General features: G+C 34.6%; 1 protein-coding gene across 1 annotated transcript in view; it reads left to right on the top strand.

Annotated features, from left to right (window-relative positions):
• Positions 1 to 18,937, top strand: part of scara5 (scavenger receptor class A, member 5 (putative)) — a 64,275-nt gene extending 45,338 nt beyond the window's left edge. Inside the window, exons 10-13 of the mRNA XM_028439512.1 lie at positions 6,917 to 6,982; positions 13,239 to 13,427; positions 18,409 to 18,551; positions 18,582 to 18,937. Coding sequence (XP_028295313.1) covers positions 6,917 to 6,982; positions 13,239 to 13,427; positions 18,409 to 18,542 — 389 coding nt within the window. The 3' untranslated portion in view covers positions 18,543 to 18,551; positions 18,582 to 18,937. The remainder of the gene's footprint in view (positions 1 to 6,916; positions 6,983 to 13,238; positions 13,428 to 18,408; positions 18,552 to 18,581) is intronic.
• Positions 18,938 to 20,829: the final 1,892 nt, after the last annotated feature.

Here is a 20,829-nt window from a genome sequence, read left to right as displayed (position 1 = left end):
ACAGGGATACCATGGTCCTTAAACCAGGTACTGGTAGCTTTAGCACTGTGTGCAGGTGTTAGGTCCTGTTGGAAAATGAAATGTGCATCTCCATAAAGTTGGTCAGCAGCAGGAAGCATGAAGTGCTCTAAAACTTTCTGGTAGACGTCTGCGTTGACCTTGGACCTAAGGAACCACAGTGGACCAACACCAGCACATGACATGGCACCCCAAACCATCACTGACTGTGGAAACTTTACACTCCACCTCAAGCAATGTGGATTCTGTTCCTCTCCTCTCTTCCTCCAGACTCTGGGACCTTGATCTCCAAAGAACATGCTAAATGTCCTTTGATCAGAGAACATCACTTTGGACCACTCAGCAGCAGTCCAGTCCTTTTTGTCTTTAGCCCAGACGAGACGCTTCTGATGCTGTCTCTAGTTCAGTGTCTTGACACCAGGAATGTGACATCTGAAACCATGTCTTACATACGTCTGTACGTGGTGGTTCTTGAAGCTCTGACTCCAGCTACAGTCACTCTTTGTGAATCTCCTCCACATTTTTAAATGGGTTTTGTTTCACAATCCAACCAGGTGTCGTCAATATTGAACCTCTCCACAATATTCAAATTTTCTGATTTACCCAATTTGGGGTTTTCATTAGTTGTCAGTTATAATCATCAACATTAAAAGAAATAAACACATGAAATATGTCAGTCTGTGAAATTAATGTATACATTATGGAAGTTTCACTTTTTGAATGGAATTATTGAAATAAATCAACCTTTTCATGATGTTTTAATTTTATGACCAGCACCTGTAAATGTTAAATATTAAATCTAAATGTTAAATCCAAATCTAAATAAATTAATATTTAGTTAATATGCAAATTCACCATTTAGATTTAGATTTAACATTTACGCTTAACTTCTAATATTTAGATTGAACATGTAGATTTAGATTTAATATTTAGATTTAACATTTATATTTAAATGTAATGTATAAATTTAACATTTAGATATAATATTTAACATTTAGATTTAACATTGACATTATATTTTGACGAGAAAAAAATAATCACAAATTTCACAAATATTGCTGTAAATCTGGTCAAAAGTAGCATTAAAAAAATTCCCATACGTTTTGTAAACGTGGTTTGTTGCTACATGCTGTTTATTTTAGCATGTGCCACTTTACAATCGACGTCCCGTATTGGAGAGCCTGTTTTTATATCATCTATTCTCATCTTAACTCCATCACAGCAGTCACTTTTTGTTCCAAAGTACATGCTCAGAATAGCCACCATTTAACTCAAAAGACATTAAGATCTACATGTATGAGAGCTTTTATTGGAGGAATGTCCCACGTTCACATAATGAGTGTTTAATGTGGTCGCTGCAGCTGTGCGTCTCATTATGTGAAGACTTTTCAGGGCTTTCCATTACACACCATCAATGTGTTTTTCTTTGACATCTACTGTTTTGATTTGAGAGTGTTTCAGAGCCAACTTTTAGACATGACATTACATCACAGTCCACCATCAATCCACCCCCCCACCATCGCCATCGCCAACACAAACAAACCCAAGTACAGCTCCACTGAAGGAGCCGTCACCGTGGCCGACACGATAAGGCACCGAGTCACAGGGCATCGTGTGTGTGTGTGTGTGTGTGTGTGTGTGTGTGTGTGTGTGTGTGTGTGTGTGTGTGTGTGTGTGTGTGTGTGTGTGTGTGTGTGTGTGTGTGTGTGTGTGTGTGTGTGTGTGTGTGTGTGTGTGTGTGTGTGTGTGTGTGTGTGTGTGTGTGTGTGTGTGTGTGTGTGTGTGTGTGTGTGTGTGTGTGTGTGTGTGTGTGCGCATGTGCGTGTGCCACACAGCCAATCAGAGCCATTTTGGCTGACGTGTGCAGCAGCGTGGCGTCCCAGAGCAGCTTTATAAACCTTGGACTGGTGTGTTAGTCTCTGGGAATGAACAGTTAGGGGTCAACACTCTGGATCACACTCCACTTCGGCTTCGCTGCAGGTTTGATGAAGATGGATGTGTTAGTCGTTGATGGGCGGGGCCAGCTGTTTTTTCTTGGCTTACGGCGTCCAAAGAACACTTGAGTTGCAGCAGAGATCAGCTCTGTGCTGCGTTTCATCTGGAACCGAACGTTGTGTGTTTGAATCCGAGCCATGGCCTGATTATTATGAGCATGTAAACGTGATCACACTCAGAAACATGGACGTGAGGCTGTTTAGTGTCATTATGTTTAAAAGAAGGTGTGGGTGTGTGCATGCTTTCAAATAAATACATAAATATACAGTTAATTCACTGCCAGTGCATGAAAAACCCCAAGGAACATCATTTTATGTGGATGCCAGATGTGAAAGCAACAAATTACATGTACGTTACTCTTTTACTGCTTTTATGGGTACTTGTACTTTTTTGAGTATTTCTAAATCAGTCATGTATTGTACTTCTGTACATTTTAAAACAAGTCATTTGTTACAATTTTTTGTTTTAAAATGATCAATGGACGTTGTGAAACTACAAATAAATGAAATAACCAGACAACAGTTGAATGCATCACATCATGGCTGACAAATCAGATTAAATGTAATGCACGGTGCCAGAACAGCATTGAATGCTGGGTATTTTCTCAGAGCATCACTCTGCCATGGATGCATAGGAGGGTTAGGGTTAGGGTTAGATAAAAATAAACACTTTAAACCCCATATTTTTAATGCTTTCATTTGTTAATTTTCATGTACCCCCATTTGAGAAACAGTGGCATAGGCGACGTTCTGGAGAAAACATTACAGCAGATCCTTGGACTCATCTTTCTGACTTATTTGCATATTTACCGACACCTTTCCACATAGAAAAAGTGAAATTATCATAATGCAATGTATTAGTAGTGCCACAAACCAGATTTTTTACATTTTGATTTGAATTAATTGGTGTAATTTTATTTTTAAAATGAAGGAGAGATGGTGAAAACCAGGATCTCTGCAGATGTTTGGCTGATTCCAACCGTGTTTCTGTGGGTTTAACAAACCAGTGAAGGATCTCAGAGAAGCTTAAATAAACAGCAGCAGGAAGTTCAGCGAAACTTTCTATAAATGGGTGATTTTAGGTGAAAGTGGTGGATTCTTTGGTTGTTATGTCAGACTATAATGTGCTGCTATATGTGCATTTCTTACCATAGATGATTAACTAACTTTAGCTCCGCCTCCACCCTTTTTAACCCCAGAAAAGAAGAATGTGAGTCTTAAAGGGATCCTCCACTGTTTTAACAAAAGTGGCCTTAAATCTTTGAAATGTACTTATTAGAAAATATGTTTAATAAAACACATGTTTTTGCACCATATTTGTTTTATTACATTTTAAAAATAGGACTACTTTACAGTTTTAGAGCCTGTGTTCCTCCATCTTTAAATCATGTGATTGATGATGTCACACGGCCCCACTGCCTGTAAACATCCCATTGTTTTCTATTGGAGTGAAACATTCAGCCTGATTTATAGATTATTTAGTAGAATTTAGATCATTTAGCATATTTTTTTGTGCTGCTGTTGCTTTAAAAAATCAGGAAAAGTTAAAAATGTCGATGTAAATCTCTTGTTTACATAAAGAGAATAAAAACAGTTGTGACCCGAAAAAATGTGTGACCGTAGGGGGGGACAATTCCACCTCTGTGATTTCATAGGAGACAATGAAGCAGAGAAGAAGAGCTCTCCTGGAGTTAGCGACTGTTGAAGGACTACCACGCAAAAGAACTTCTATTCTCAGGGATTATGTGTCTTCAACTGTCCGTGATTTGCTCACTAACTTCAATCACCAGAGCGTGTCAACACACTGTTTAAGGGAGAGTAAAGTTCCCTTAGGAGAGCTGTTCTTCCTTGCTTCATTGTCTACTACCATAAGAATGTTTCACTCCAATAGAAAAACTGGGATGTTTACAGGCAGTGGGGCCCTGTGACATCATCAATCATGTGATTTCAAGATGGTGGAACACAGACTTTAAAACTGTAAAGTAATCCCATTTTAAAAAGTTATTAAAACAAATATGGTTAAATAATGTATTTTGTTAGACATAGATCTACTAATAAGAATATTTCAAAGATTTTAAGCCACATTTGTTAAAACAATAGGAACTCTTTAAAGCTGCCTAATGACTTTATTAAGCTTAAAAACACATTTAAACCTTTATTTTCTACAGAATATCACAAAAACAGAACCACACACACATTAAAGGTGGGACTGAGATTATCGTCCGTGGTCAGACGTGTGAAAAAGGAGTGAAATTAAATAAAGGTGGAGGAACACCAACTCACAGCCTCATGGCAAAAACAGACGTGTGGTTTTTTTTAAAGCTCACGGCCAAGAATAAGCCACAAATGACTCCTGCTTCATCATTACTTAGAGTTTGGAATACACTTTATTTTGAAATGTCAATAAAACCAGCCCTACATGTATCCTAGCTGCTAATCTGATGTAGGTGTTCAATTAAAAACTGATTTAGCCATTTTTTAGTTGGATTAAATTGTCCGTTATGATCCACTGTGTGTGTGTGTGTGTGTGCCTGTGTGTGCGCGTGTGTGCGTGCGTGTGCGCGCGGTAACACTCAGGATATGAAGGTGTTGGCCTTTCATTTTTTTATATTTGTGCCCCATGTCACGGCACAATTACAGGGTTCACAGCTTTAAAGGGATTTTCCCAGAAATAGACAAAGGAGAGGAAGTGGGTGTGAGGTAAAGTCAGGGTTTAAAACTGAGGTTTAGGCTATTTTCAACATTGTGTGTCTGTTATTTTTCATTTCTCACACACTATTTTAAACTTAATGTCTGTGTGTTATATATTTATATGGTTGTGGGTTCTAAACTTTATTTCTCTTACTTTTCAATCCAATAACCTCTTTGTCCGACTATTTTGCTCAGAATTCGGTGTAAAAACAACTATAGATCATAATTATGGAATGGATGAATGATAACACACATTTTAAAGAACCTCATTTTGTAAATAATTGGAATGAAACAGTATTTAGTGGCTCCTGAATAGATTTATTTCTATAGTTTCTTTCATTTATGATCATTTCTCTCTGATCACACTAACACTGACCTTATTTTCAGTTCATGTTCTAAAGAAAAATCTTTTTTTTATCATTTTGTTCGTTTTTTGTGTCATTTTGTGTATTTTGTTGTTGTCTGTGTTTTTATTCTTCTTTATATTTTGTGTGTTGGTAGTATTGGAATTATTCTCTCTCAGTGTGTGTGTATAAGTTGTTGTTTTGTTGTTTCTCTGTTATTTTTGTGTAATTTGTAGTGATTTCCTGTATTTGTCACTCTTTTGTTTTTAATGTCATTTTGTGTATTTTGTTGTTGTTTGTCTGTTCTTTTTATTATTCAGCCTATTTTTCTGTCATTTTGTGTGTTTTTGTTGTCGTTTTGTGAGTTGCTGGTAATATTTATTATAATCATCATTTTTCACTAAATACAAACATTATAAAACCTCATGTTTTCAATGCTTTTATTTGTTAATTTTACTCTCTCTCTCATGTACCCCCTGTAGTGCCATCACATACCCCTAGGGGTACACGTACCCTCATTTGAAAAACGCTGGTGTATAGGATCCAGTTATTAGCAAAAGTGACTTTAGTGTTTGTGACGATGACATCATTGGTTTTACTTTAGTTTTACTTATTTCATGTATTGAATAAAAACCTCTGCTGATTCCTCCACAGGAAACGTTCACACTGTTTGACTTAAAATGATGTATTTTAGTGATATTTTTGATGATCATTAATTGGTACTGAAAATACAATAAAATTCATTTAGATTCAATTATTTGCTTTATATTCCAAAAACAATCTCTTTCTTCAAACAATACATGTTAAATTTTCATTTATATTTTAGATTTCAGTTAAAAATTAAACATTTCAGTTCCTCAAAATCAGAAATTTCTCTCTATACTTTGTGTTTTCAGGCTTTAGGGCAGAAGTGGGTAACTTCTATCTCAGCGGGGTCAGAACAAATGATCTTAGCATTAACACAGGAAACAATAAAGAGGTTTTATAGTCATTTTGTGTGTTTTTCTGCAGTTCTTTTGTGTATTTTTCCTTTAAAATGTATAATTTTTGGAATCATATTGTGTATTTATGTTGTCATTTTGCATTTTTTGGAGTAAGTTTTGTGTATTTCTGTTGTTGTCTTGCTTGTTTGTTAGTGTTGTGGGTTTGCAAAGTCTTTTTTTGTGTTTTTCTTGTCTTTTTGTATGCTTTTGTTAGTATTTTCTGTAATTTTGTATATTCTATCAGTTATTTTTGTGCATTTCCGATATCCTTTTGTGTATTTTTCCTCTAAAATGTATGTTTTTTTTGAAGTCATGTTATGCATTTTTGTTGTCGTTTTGCTTGTTTTCTTCGTACTGTGGGTTTTCAGAGTAATTTTTTTGTGTTTTTGTTGTTATTTTCTGTAATTTTGTGTATTTTTTTGGGTCATTTTGTGTATTTTTGTTGTCGTTTTGTATTTTTTGGAGTCATTTTGTGTATTACTGTTATTGTTTTGTTAGTTTTTGCAATAGTTTTGTGTGTTTTTGGAGTATCTTCTGTGTTTTTCTTGTCATTTACTGTGTTTTCCTGCAGTCTTGTAATTCGTTGTATTATTTTAATGTATTCTTATTTTTTTTTTACTTTGGGGGCCGCATTGTGGCATTTTATTTTGAAAAATTGTCTGTTTTCCCTGAACATCGCTCCTTTACTTAATCAGACCAATTTATATTTGTAACATAATTTGACGCTTTTTTTTTTTAATTCTATATATTTTTAATCCAGAATAAGTCAAATCAGTGGTGTTGTTTATTTTATAGAAAAAGTTTTACCACATCCAGGGTTTACTCTTTATAGAGCTAAGGGATAGACGATGTATTTAAATGTATTATTATCCTCTTTGTCTTAAAGGGTCCCGTGGAGAGCGAGGGTTCAAAGGGGAGAAAGGTGAGCGAGGAGAGCACGGAGAGAAAACAGGTGAGTGCTGACACACATCAGTCTCAGTACGTCTTTTTATTTGTAATAAAGTAATCAACCAACAAAAAGGGCAAATGATGTAAGAATAAAGCTTTGGTGCCACAGACGTAAAAGATTTATTCAGATGTTGAGCAGTTTATGAGTAAATGGAGGGTAAATGTGTATTTTATACTCTACATAATAAAATAATAAATAATCAAATAGTACAGTTTAGGATGTCAGAAGACTAGTAGTTAGAATAGTTCTAAAGTTAAAAGAAGTCCCTTAAATCATAGGTGTCAAACCCAAGGCCCGGGGGTCAAACGCGGCCCTTTAGGGCATCAAATTTGGCCCACATACATTCAATGAAAATCCACAATATTTTCCAGGGCTCACAGTTTTCCCACGCTTTCATCACATGATGGCAGTCATTTACATTTTGATCTTTTCCAAAATACTGCAGTTTTATTAAAATTATTTCACACATTTTTCCAAAATTGAATAAAAATTGGTCACAAATTTGAGAACATTTAAATTGTGGATATTTTCTGTAACTTCCATTACTTTACATATATTTATGAGGCAAAATAACGTTATAATTGCTTGTTTTCTCGCCTGAAACTTGTGATCCACTTGAGATCAAACTGATCCGTATTTGGCCCTTGAACTAAAATACGTTTGACACCCCTGTATTAAATAGAGCTAAGTTGATATTTTTATCCATTTTAATTGGATTGTGGACATTTATTTTTGGCAAAAAAAAGAGAGAAAGTCTTATTTTTGTATTTTAAAGGGTATTTATTCATGTAAATGATTTATAATATAAAAAATAAGTAATGAAAGGATGAATGATTACGTTATTCATTAAAAACAAGTTGCTTTAGTTGAAGTTTTGTGAATAATCACCAAAAAAATCTGGTTATTTGTTTGAAATGTGTGAAAATATAGCGTATACTGTAAAGATGATGATGAGTTTTTTATAAAACGATGTATTTCTATGAGAACTGCGTCTTACCAGACCCATGTGACCCCAAAAACCAACAATGAAAGAACCCAAAGTTATGAGCCGATGACTTTACAACCTTTAAACGTCTCTGGAGGTTTAAAATCTACTTTACTGCTCTGTCTCAAATATTTCACCACGTGACAAGAGGTGACGCGTCTCAGCGGACATCAAGAACCGCCTCAAAGCCCTTTGTGTGTGTGTGTGTGTGTGTGTGTGTGTGTGTGTGTGTGTGTGTGTGTGTGTGTGTGTGTGTGTGTGTGTGTGTGTGTGTGTGTGTGTGTGTGTGTGTGTGTGTGTGTGTGTGTGTGTGTGTGTGTGTGTGTGTGTGTGTGTGTGTGTGTGTGTGTGTGTGATAGAACAACCATTACTGCCCTCTAAACCAGTCTGTGAGGAAAGATGGAGGAAGGTGTTCACGTCAAAACTATTTAATTCTTACGAACGCAAACGTCACGAGTGTTTGATGTTTGGACAGGAAAAATGAAGCTGTGGGAAACGTGCGATCACAGCGTCATGCATGTGGAACGCTTCAAAGCGTCTCCGTTTAACCACTGGACCAGGACGCAGAGATCGCTCGTCCACACATGGTGGGAGTTAACGCCAAGAGCGAACTGCACGGGACGCTTCGGTGTCACCTTTCAAATTAAAAGAAGATTAGAAAGTCTGAGAAGAAGTGCAACATTTTATTTTGCAGCAGGATTTGGCACCTGTCCAAATGAATGAAGACCTGGTCCATTGACCCTGGTGGTACTGGTCTGACCTGGACCCATAGACCAGAGGTTCTCAACCTTTTTAGGCCACGACCCCCAAAATAAAGGATCCAGAGAGTGGAGAGTCCATTGTTCTATGAATCTGTGAGAACCACATTTATTTATTCATCCACTGTTATACAGGAATTGTATTATTATTATAGTCATCTTAAAGATGGAAATCCTGGTTTTAATCACTAATAAAACGGGTTAAAAGAAATTAGTTAAAAGTTGCCAAAAACGGAGAGAAAAATTGGTTTAAAAAAAAAGAGTTCAAAGTATCAATATAGGAAGAATTGGTAGAAACAATCAGTTTAAATTGGCGAATAATAGGTGTGACAAATGGTGAATGTGGTTAAATTTGCAGAAATAAGCATAGAAGTGGACAAAAACAGACAAAAAAGTGGTTAAAAAAGGGTTAAAAGTGTCAATATTGGCTTAAAAGTAACAGAAATGGGGGGAGGAAGGGTAATGTAATATAAAAAGTAGGAATAATTAGTTTAAACTGGCAAATAATGGGTGTGAATGTGGTTAAATTGTCAAAAATAAGAATGAAATATGGTTAAAAGTGACAATAATGGGTCAACATATGTGACATTAGGTGTAAAAGTGGTGGAAAGGGTTTATAAGTGCTGAATATGCAATAGTGGTAAAAATGGTTCAAAGTGTCAATATTGTAACAATCGGTAGAAAATTAAACTGTCAAATAATAGGTGCGACAAATGAATGTGGTTAAAATAAAGAGTTTAAAAATGACAATAATGAGTCAACATGTGATACAATAGATGTAAAAGTACTGGAAATGTGGGTGAAAATGTGCTGAAAAGGCATTGAAATGTGATGGAGAAAGTAATCCTCATTTTTAGTGCAAAAATACATTAAAAGGAGCAAAATTATGGCAAGAAAAAGTGATGAAAATAGCTTAAAATATGATGTAGTTGCAGAAAAAGGGTAAAAATCAGCATAAATGGGCTCAAATTGTTAAAAAAATTATTCTTAGTTTTTTGAAGGCATCTGCCGACCCGCTCCCAGTGTTTCACGACCCCAAATGGGGTCCTGAACCCATTTTCGATCTTAACATAAGCTCATTGAAGAAGTATGTGAAGTACATAAAAGAACAAATCATGACATTTACCAAAAGAAATGCATCAAAATATCAATAGAACAGAAACAGGAATGAATGTGTTGAGAAAGGAAATAAAAAATATGAAATTATATTTACTTTATTCCCTTTTTTCCTTCTTTATATCTTTCCTACTTTTTTCCATCTTTTCTATTTGTCTATTGTCTGTTTGTCAAAATAAAACCTGTGCTGAATTAAGTGGAATCCTGATCACCCAACAATGATCTTTTCATTCATTCTTTACTCCAGGAGTTCACAATGCAACACGTTTCACATGTTGTTTATATCATCTATTCTTCATTCATTCATTCAGGCCTGTCATGTTCTTTTTCAACATGTTTTATATCAATAACCACTGACAAACTCCAGTTAATTCTTTAGATTTGGACGAATTCTCCCTGAAAAACCAGTGCAGCTACTTTTGGTCACAACAGCAAGTGTTTCATAGCTGAATTAAAATACACAGGACGATGAAATGAAATGAGCAACATTAGCAAACGCTGCGGTCCGTTAGTGACCTACGGGTATGGAACTAAAAACCTCTCCTTTTGAGGTCAGATTACAAAAGTTTGTGTGTAATTTTCTCTTCACATGTGACAAATTCTAAGTGAGATCCCATGTGGCAGCTTGATCGAGGTCCAAGTTGTGGTGGATTTAATGTCAGACGTTGCTGTGTGGGTCTAATGAGAAACGTATCCACGCTGCGGGACTCATGAAAGCAGCCGGTTGTTTTTTTAAGAAATGAAAAATGACAAAAATATCACCTGAAGCCAAAGAAATGTTGATTGGAACCATTTGATATTTATTTTATTATTTTTTTAAGGCTTTAACTCGTGCACGATCAATAATAACGTTAAAAATATGTTTTAACCTGGTGGTAATTTGACTTCTGGAGCCGATTGTGGTTTTTATGAGACGCAGATCGTTGTATATACTGTATGTTAGATTAAAGTGATAACCAATCACATCAATCAACTTTAGATCAGTGGTTCTCAACCTTTTCAGTCCGTGACCCCCAAAATAAAGGTTCCCGAGACCCCCACGTCAAAGTGTCAATACTGGCGGAAATATTATAAATAATAAAAATGCCAGAAATGGGGGGTAAGTAGGAGCAAATCATTTAAACTGTTGAATAATGGACGTGAAAAATGGTGAATGTGATTAAAATGGCAAAAAATAATCATGAAATCTGGTGAAAAGAGCTGCTGGAAGCCAAAGCTATTAGGAACCAGTTTAAAATATCTATTCTTTTAATATGCTTTTGTTTCTTGGCTGCTTTAGTTGGCTAAGAATTATTAGGTGTGGTCTATTAGACATATTTCTTAACTCACTGTAACATATGTGACTTGTATTGTTTTGTATTGGCATGAACATGTCATGTGAGACAGCTTCATCCATAAAGTTTTTATTCATCTGAATAATATCCAGGAACGTTTATTATTATTATAGTCATCTTAAAGATGGAAATCCTGGTTTTAATCACTAATAAAATGGTTTAAAAGTGACCAAAAATGGTGGAAAAGGTGGTGAAATGGCATTTTAAAAACTACTGAAAGTGGTTAAAAGTTGCCAAAAACGGAGAGAAAAAGTGGTTAAAAAAAAAAAGCGTACAAATATCAATATTTGAATAATTGGTAGAAACAATTAGTTTAAATTGGCGAATAATAGGTGTGACAAATGGTGAATGTGGTTAAATTGGCAGAAATAAGCATGAAATCTGGTGAAAAGAGGTTAAAAATGACAATAATGGGTCAACATGTGTGACATTAGGTGGAAAAGTGGTAGAAAGAGTTTATAAATGCTGAACATGTGGAAAAAAGTCATTAAAATGTGATGTAGAAGTGTCGGAAATGGGATTAATGCAGCAAAAATACATTAAAAGAAGTTTTTTCTAAAGATGCTTTAAAATGTGAAAATGGACAAATCCAGTTTGTTATGATCGTGTCTTAATATCTCACTTCATCTTTTTATTCTTTTCCAGGAGATTTTGTCTCATTAAAGATATTTATCACTCTTTAGTGCTTGTTTAAATATATACAGTATAACTGTTTATTTCCACCTACAGTCTGATGATTAATTAATGCTCACCAACAGGAGGAAGTAATGCATAACAGCTCCACTCCAAACAGATTATGAGTGTCTAAATATGTCTACAAAATTATATTTTGTTGGAAAATAAACATCCCGTCAAATATTTATTGTTCGTGTTTGATCAAAGACTGTATTTATGGAAAAATGGAAACATGAAAAAAACAACACTTTTTCAGCATGTGTGGATAAAAGCTGTTTGTGTTTGTTCTCGTTGGCCTTGGTTTGACTTTGAGTGAAGTCATAAACACTCTGCGTACAGTGTGAGGTCATGATAAAACACACACACAGACCTTTGTGCACTTATTAAAAACTGACTGATTTAGGAACCAATAGAACCAATAAATCCATCTGCAGCATGTTTGTGTCATATTTGTACTTTGTTACTGTACTTCAGTAGTTTTTTCTAGAATCTGTACTTTATTTGACTATTTATTTTTTTGCCAACTTTTTGTTAATGTTAAATGTTCAAATTAGATCTAAATCTAAATGTTAAATCTAAATCTCAATGTTAAATCTAAATCTCAATGTTAAATCTAAATCTAAATGTTATATCTTAATCTAAATGTTACATTTAAATAAAAATGTTAATTCTAAATTTAAATATGAAATCTAAATTTAAATGTTAAATCTAAATCTCAGTGTTAAATCTAAATGTTATATCTAAACCTAAATGTTAAATCTAAATGCTAAATGTAAATCTTAAATGTTAAATCTAAATCTAAATGTGAAATATGAATTCTAAATGATAAATGGTCAATCTAAATCTAAATGTTAAATCTAAATGTCACGAGTGAAACTAAATATTTAGCCTATTTGCAAATTTACCTGAAGTACCAAAATAAAAGCTAATTTCAGTAAATTTGTATATTTTTTTTCCTCGTAGAAATATAATGTCAATGTTAAATGTCAATCTTAAAGCTAAATGTCACGGGTGAAACTAAATATTTAGCTGATATGCAAATTCATCATTTAGGTTTAGCATTTAACATTTAGCATTTAGATTCCAGGTGTTGATAAATTTAGCTTGTTTCCATGTCTGTTTTCTACAAAAATAAAAGATATGGAATTTACTGGTTTAACAACCCTGTCTTATTATTGAAGAGATATTTGTGTTACATTTTACTTTAGTACATTTAGTAGCATTTACTTTTTTATTTTAACTCAAGTAAAGGAGAAACGTCACTACTTTAACTTTTACCAGTCATTTTTTATTCAAGCATCTATACTTTAATGTAAGTACTTTTACCACCTCTGTAGCATATTCACAGTATAACATGGGATGCCGTCTGTGTGTGTGTGTGTGTGTTTAAGTGGAGGAGACCCTGGTGCGGCTGGTGAACGGGTCCGGTCCTCACGAAGGTCGCGTGGAGGTTTTCCACGAGAATCGCTGGGGGACGGTGTGCGACGACGTCTGGGATAAAAAGGATGGAGACGTGGTGTGTCGGATGCTAGGATACCAACAAGCGCTGGAGGTTCACAAGACGGGACGATTTGGACACGGTAGAGACACACACACACACACACACACACACACACACTCGTGCACCAATCATTGACAGTGAAGAGTGAGCAAGTGTTGTAGCACATCTCGAAATATAGAAACTCACTTTAGCTCAAATGTACGCGGCGCCGATTGTAAAGTTGTGCTTTTTAAAATAAACAGAAACTTTTTGCAACATTTAGCAACAAATCACGTTTAAAAAGACCTTTGTGAATTTTTGACGTTACTTTTGACCAGATTTACAGCAACATTTGTGATATTTCTTTTCTTGTAAACATATAATGTCAATGTTAAATCTAAATCTAAATGTTAAATGTTACATTTAAATCTAAATGTTAAATCTAAATGTTGAATCTAAATGTTACATCTAAATCTGATGATTAAATCTAAATGTTAACTGTAAATCTTAAATGTTAAGTCTAGATGTGAAATATTAAATCAAATGTTGAATGTTCAATTTAAATCTCATTGTTAAATCTAAATGTTAAATATGAAATGTAAATCTAAATGTTAAATGTTAAATCTAAATGTTAAATGTAAATTTTAAATGTTAAATCTAAATGTTAAATCTTAATTTAAATGTGAAATATTAAGTCTAAATGATAAATGTAAATGTTTAATCTTAATCTAAATGTGAAATATTAAATCTAAATGTTAAATGTTCAATCTAAACCTAAACGTTAATTCTAAATCTTAATGGTAAATCTAAATGTTAAATGTTAAATCTAAATGTCACAGGTGAAACTAAATATTTAGCTAATATAGAAATTAAATTAGCATTTAGATTTAACATTGTCATTATATTTTTAGAAGAAAAAAGTATCAAAATATGCAAAAGAAGCATGTGTTTTTAATTGAAATCACTAATTGATGAATTGTACTGGAACAGACCAAACTAAATGTTTTGTTTTCGTTTGAGTTCTTAAACATTTCCATTAATGCTTAGCGAAGCAGTTTTTGGGTTTTATGGGGAAAGTTGTTCATGCCAGGTTCACAAAGCCGTTATCCACTGCTAGCTCGCTCTCTCTCTCTCTCTCTCTCTCTCTCTCTCTCTCTCTCTCTCTCTCTTTTAATACTCTACGTTCATTTCACTTCATTCTTCAGTCAGTCTGACATCATTCAGAGCTTTGGTCCAGGCACATGACCAATAGGGTGGTGGTGGTGGGGGGGGGGGTTACTAAAACAGCTGTACCAGATATATTTTTTTTGATATAACTGAAACCACAGGTTCCCAAATGAATGTCATGACGTGACGTCATGACGGGTGGGGCGCTATAAGCACTATAACAGCCTTGCTGAACATTGATGGTCATAAAATAATTTCATCATTATTGTTCTGTGAAGTCCCAGCTGAGGCGTTTCTGGCTATAGGCGGAGTACGCACTTGCATTGAGGCCCCTGAGCCACTAGGGGGCCTCAATACAGAGGAGGAAAAGTAAAACTAAATTACCTGTTTTTATCCTAAAAATAACAGCAATGATTTCAGAATAAATTAAACCATTATTAAAGGCCATGATGAGCGTAATAAGGTAGGAATTATTAATATTGTATCTTATCTGACGGCCACATTGTCAACATTTGTCTAATTTATGTATTTTTTATTCATTTTGTGTGTTTTTGTAGTTTTACTTATGTTTCAGTTATTTTATATATTTTATTTTTTTTGCATTTCTCTTTTGAATCTGTGTGTTTCAGTTGCTGTTTTATGTATTTTAGTGCTGTTTAGTGTAATTTTGTCATTATGTTGTTTCCGTCATTTTATTTCATTTTTTAATTTCTTTTTGTTTTCAATCTGTGTGTTTTAGTTTATCATATTGTTTATTTTAGTGTCTTTTTGTGTCATTTTTTTTTCTTCATTTTGTGTGGGTTTTTTTAGCTTTACATATGTTTCCATCATTTAATATATTTTTTGGTATTTTTTGTGTCAATCTGTATGTTTTTGTTGTGAATTTATGTATTTTGGTGTAATTTTGTGTATTTTATATTTGTTTTAATTTTTTGGTTTTTTTGTTGACAATCGATGTGCTTCAGTTGTCATTTTATGTATTTTAGTAGCATTTTGTGTCATTTTGTCTTTTTGTTTTTGTAAATTTTCTGTAATTTTATTTTATTTTTTGTTGTCAATTTGTGTGTTTTAGTTGCCTTTTAATGTCTTTTAGCATCATTTAGTGTTATTATTTTGACGTCTTGTGTGTTCTTGGAGTAATATTGCGTATGTTTCCTGACCTTTTGTGTATTTTTATTGTCGTTTTGTGTATTTTTGGAAGCGCCTTGTGTGCGTGTGTGTGTGTGTGTGTGTGTGTGTGTGTGTGTGTGTGTGTGTGTATGTGTGTGTGTGTGTGTGTGTGTGTGTGTCTGTGTGTGTGTGTGTGTGTGTGTGTGTGTGTGTGTTTGGAGTCATTTTGTGCATTTACTTTGTGAGCCGCTCACAAACCAAGCCAAGCTGACATTTCTTCCTGTACAGTTGACAGAGTTTAGTGTGTAGCACAGGAACAAGCTCTTCAATTGTTCTTGTTTTCAGTCAAACTTTAAAGGCTCGACGTGAAGTGTGTGGGGGCGGAAACGCTTCCTCTGAGAGATTTACTAAAACCTTTTGTTTCCGTTTCTCCATCAAACGTTTGATGTTTGCGCTTCGAGGTCCATAAAACACGTGTTTCATGTTCTTCCAACACAAAGTCGTACGTCCCGTTTTAGCAAAGCAACAAAAATCTGCCAAAAAAGCCTCTGCATCTAAACATCCTGCAGATATTAAAGCTGAATCACACGTTTGTATTTATTACACTTGTCTCTTCACATTTTCAATATTGTGATTGTTTTCTCTGCTGAAATACATTCATTTCATTTCTACACAGTGTGTTATTTGTTTGTGTTGTATTGTGTGTATCTTAGCGCACACGTCATACATCATTGTGTTATTACATCATCTTTGACCCATGCTGTGATTGTATGGATATAGATTCGTGTCTTTATTTTTCAATCCCCCAAAAAATGTTTTTAAAGAAGTAGTTCATGAGAACAAAAAAATAATAATAAGTTTAAATGAAAACAAATTGTTAACACATTTGAACACTTTTCTTTAATTGAAAGGATTTTTTTAATAATAAAGATTTTGAGATTCAGTAATAAAGTCCTACCCAAAATATGCCCAATTACAGAAAACTTAAAAAATAAAATAAACTTTCAATATTAAAAAAAAGTTTTTAAATGCAATTTTGTTTTAGTAGTAAATATTAGTTTTCTTTCAAATAATTTTTTTATTAGAATTTTTACTTTTTTTTGATTGAAGTGAGATTTTTTTCATCCAATTTTTAAATCATAATTTACCTTTTTTTCCAAATTGAATAATAAAGACACCAATCCACCTCCATATAAATATATTGTTTCTGTGCCTGGTTTCATCACCTGATAAAGACACTTTTTATGGTGTAGAATGAGGTCCTGTTGTGATCAGTGGAGTCATTTTTATCAACACTTGTGGTAAATAATGTGTCATTTGAACACAGTTTCTACAGTGTTTGACGTTCTCTGTGCTCGTTGTTCGTGCTAACTCGTGCTGGGATCAAGCATCCATCTCCACCGGCTCCTGGTGGTCTTAAATCAAACATCTGGATCTTTTACTGTCCTTTAAAACTCATCTGGTCTTTGATCTTTAATCGCACCGTACTGTATCTCTTTGTTTATTATGTGCTTTTGTTCTGTTTCTATTATGGTTACATCGTATTCTCGTTGTTTAAAGACTCAAGTTTGACCCTTAAATGGAAAACTAAACTTTGACTTCACTTCAATCTTTTACCACCAAATACTTTCCTTAGTTTACATTTTTGTGCCAACGTGGACATAAAAACATCCCTTCTTTTTGTTTTATTGCTAAATATGGTGACAGTATGCGTCCAAAATGTTATTAAACTGTAACTACTGACCCATCTAATCTCATTTTTCATCTCCTTGTTGTGACAATCTTCAGTTTAGGTGTGTTTCTGTTGTTTCTGGTGGTTGTATGTGTAATGACTGTGATTCTAAATCACCCTGTGAAGCCTCAGGATTTCCCCTCCAGTCCAGTTTAGGAAGTTTTCTGCCAAACGTTCTGCTCACCAGCTGGAGCTTCATGTTTTATTGCAGGCGACACCCACAAGCTCGTTTCTTTCTTTTCTTTTTTTTTTATGGTGTTTATGTATAATTGCAACACATGACGTTTGAAAATGTTCTGCAGCTCCGTGAAGGTTTAACTCAGTTTGAATCGTTGTGAGAAAGTCTCACTAAGTTCTGAGAATTTTTACCGATTGTTCAGTGAATATTCAATACGGACACTGTACATTTTTAGTTTGATCGAATGAAAAACGAAGAAACAATAAATGATTATAAAACACAGAGCTAAGCTACAATGGCCTCATGTAAAGGATTTTCAATATTCTCCGAGTGGTGAAATAACCTAAAGAAGTTGCATAAAGAAACAGTAATATTTATACTATACATTAAAACAGAGATGAAAATAGTTTTTAAAAAGTATATGTTCATATTTCCAGAGTGTGTGAGTCTAGAACCAATGCATATCTGTGACTAATCATTAGTGATGTGAACAGTCTATGTTCATAGCTCTAAGCTGATCACATTACAGGGAGCTGAGACATATGCTAAGTAGTTTACTGAACATGTTCCAGACCCAAACACACACTGACTGTGACTATTTAGAGGAGCTGACATGTCCACCAGATATGATGTATAGCAGATCTATTTCTATATTCTGAGAGAGTGGGTGGAGCTTATTACTATACCATATTTACCTTTACTATGTGATGGAGTTCCTGAGATATTGGAAGATGAACATGGAAGAAAAATAAGAATGCATGAACATTTTTCACCAAATTATTGTGAGATGTCCTGAAAATTGGTTGAAATGACCTGGAATGACCCTGATGATGTTCCTGCCATATGAACCCCAAAAATGATCATAGTATCTGAATACAAACTCTCTCTCTGTAGGATCTGGTCTGATCTGGATGGATGACGTCGCCTGCACAGGAACTGAAGACACCGTCCACCAGTGCAAGTTTTCCGGGTGGGGCAAAACCAACTGCGGCCACGTGGAAGACGCCGGCGTGACCTGTGCCATTTAAACCTTCAGGGAACTCATCTTTTCCCTCCAAACCTGCAGAGACTCAGAGAGACACTCCCACTGGGCCTGTTTGGAAGAGTTTATGAGGATAGAAATGAGACTTGTTTCAGCCGTAGGACTGCATCGGTAATGAAGGGGGAACCATCGTAACAGATCTGATCCTGGATCTGATTCATTTGATGACAAACTGTAAATCCATCAGAGAGTGGAACCTTTGAAGGAAACACAGACTGATTTGACTTTTAACGGCAGCTTCACAGTATTACCGATCTATGTACCCTTCATTCTTAAGGTATTCCGTTTTAAAAACCAAATCTAAATAACAAATAAACGGTTTATTTTGTTTTACTGACTTGAAACCAAAACAGAAATACAGAAACAACAAAAAACGAATGAGCAGCGTTTTTCTGTTTTAAAAATGTAATATTGTTCTGTTTGTGAGATATTTGGATATTTACGGGAAACTAGGACGAGAGCTTCATGTTTTAATCTCATCACACAGAGGGGACACACTGGGGGGCGGACTTTTACTGGACAATAAAGGAGCAATAAGTCACATTACTGATGAACTGGGGAATAGAAATGTTATTAATACATTAATAAATCAAAACAAAAAATGGATGTTACATAAAACATGCACATGACGTGATCAAAGGAACCACCAGTGGTGTAATGAATCTAATCGTGATCCTCGTTTCTTGTGATCAACTTCTGTGTTGGTTGACGACTGATGTTAATGGCTAGCGGTATTGCAACGTGCAAAATGTCCTCAAAAAGCTAGAATTGTTTTTGCAAATGTGTTAAATGGTAGAAGTTCTAACATCTGTTGTTCCTCACAGTCGATTGTCACTCACCAGATTAGTTGGATACTATTTGGACTGTAACTCTATGAAACAAAACATAAATGTGAGCAGCTTTTCATGAGCTAAAACATCCACAGACTGTGGATAACCTGGAGATCTGGTCCAGGACCTGTGGAGGGAAACCATGAGTAGTGGACTTCAGTTCTCACTCTAATTTCCCCCTAAATATCCAAATATCTCACAAACAAAACAAGATTTAATTTTTAAACAGAAAAATGCTGCTTATTTGGTTTTTGTTGTTTCTGTATTTCTGTTTTGGCTTTAAGTCAGTAAAACAAAATAACCACACTGTTTATCTGTTATTTAGAATTGGTTTTAAAACAGAATAACCAAAGAACGAAGGGTACACGGATTATTACGGACCAATGGCTTTGTTACATCACAGTGTTGCCTTATTATACAGTAAAGAATAAAGTATCGACCAGTAAGCCTGGATTAGTGTTTGGCGATTCAAAGCTCATCCATTTGTTTATTCATCTCACACACACACTTTTATTTATTCTTAGTGTACACTTTATGAAAAACCAAAAAAAGCATTAATCGTTGGGCAATAAAGCTTCATTAGTGATTTCCTCCACAGTTTTTACTAGTTAGGCCTAAAATCTTTAAAACATATTTATTAGTAGATCCATGCCTATTAAAACACATTATTATGTACCATATTTGTTTTATTAACTTTTAAAGATGGGACTATACAGTTTTAGAGCCTGTGTTCCTCCATCTTGAAATCACATGATTGATGATGTCACAGGGCCCCACTGCCTGTAAACATCCCATTGTTTTCTATTGGAGTGAAACATTCAGCCTGATTTTTAGATCATTTAGTAGCTTTTTACATATTTTAATCAGCTTTTTAAATCATTTAACAGCTTTTTAGATCATTCAGCAACTTTTTACATCATTTCACGGCTTTTTACATAATTTAGTAGCTTTTTAGACCATTAAGTACCTTTGTACATCATTTAATCAGCTTTTTAAATCATTTAATCAGCTTTTTCAGTCAAAATGACAACTTGTGCTGATTTTAGTTGCTCTAAAAAACCAGGAAAAGTTAAAAATGTCGATGTAAACCTCTTTTGTTTACAGAAAGAGGATAAAAAATCTGTGAACGCAGGAGGCGACAGTTCCATCTCTGCAATTCCTTATTAGACAATGAAGCAGAGAAGAAGAGCTTTCCTGAACAGTGCGCTGACACGCTCTGGTGGCTGGAGTTAGCGAGTAAGTCACTGACTGTTGAAGACACACACGAACCCTGAGGATAGAAGTATTTTAGGGCTGCAGTCCTTCAACAGATTTACTCAGTGGGGCCGTGTGACATCATCAATCACATGATTTCACGATGGTGGAACACAGGCTCTAAAACTGTAAAGTAGTCTTATTTTTAAAAGGCAATTCTGAGATGAATTAGTAACACAGTTTTATTAT

The sequence above is a fragment of the Gouania willdenowi genome, chromosome 24 (assembly GCF_900634775.1).
Source record: "Gouania willdenowi chromosome 24, fGouWil2.1, whole genome shotgun sequence".
Classification (NCBI taxonomy): Eukaryota; Metazoa; Chordata; class Actinopteri; order Blenniiformes; family Gobiesocidae; genus Gouania; species Gouania willdenowi.
This window is presented reverse-complemented; position numbering and strand designations above follow the sequence as displayed.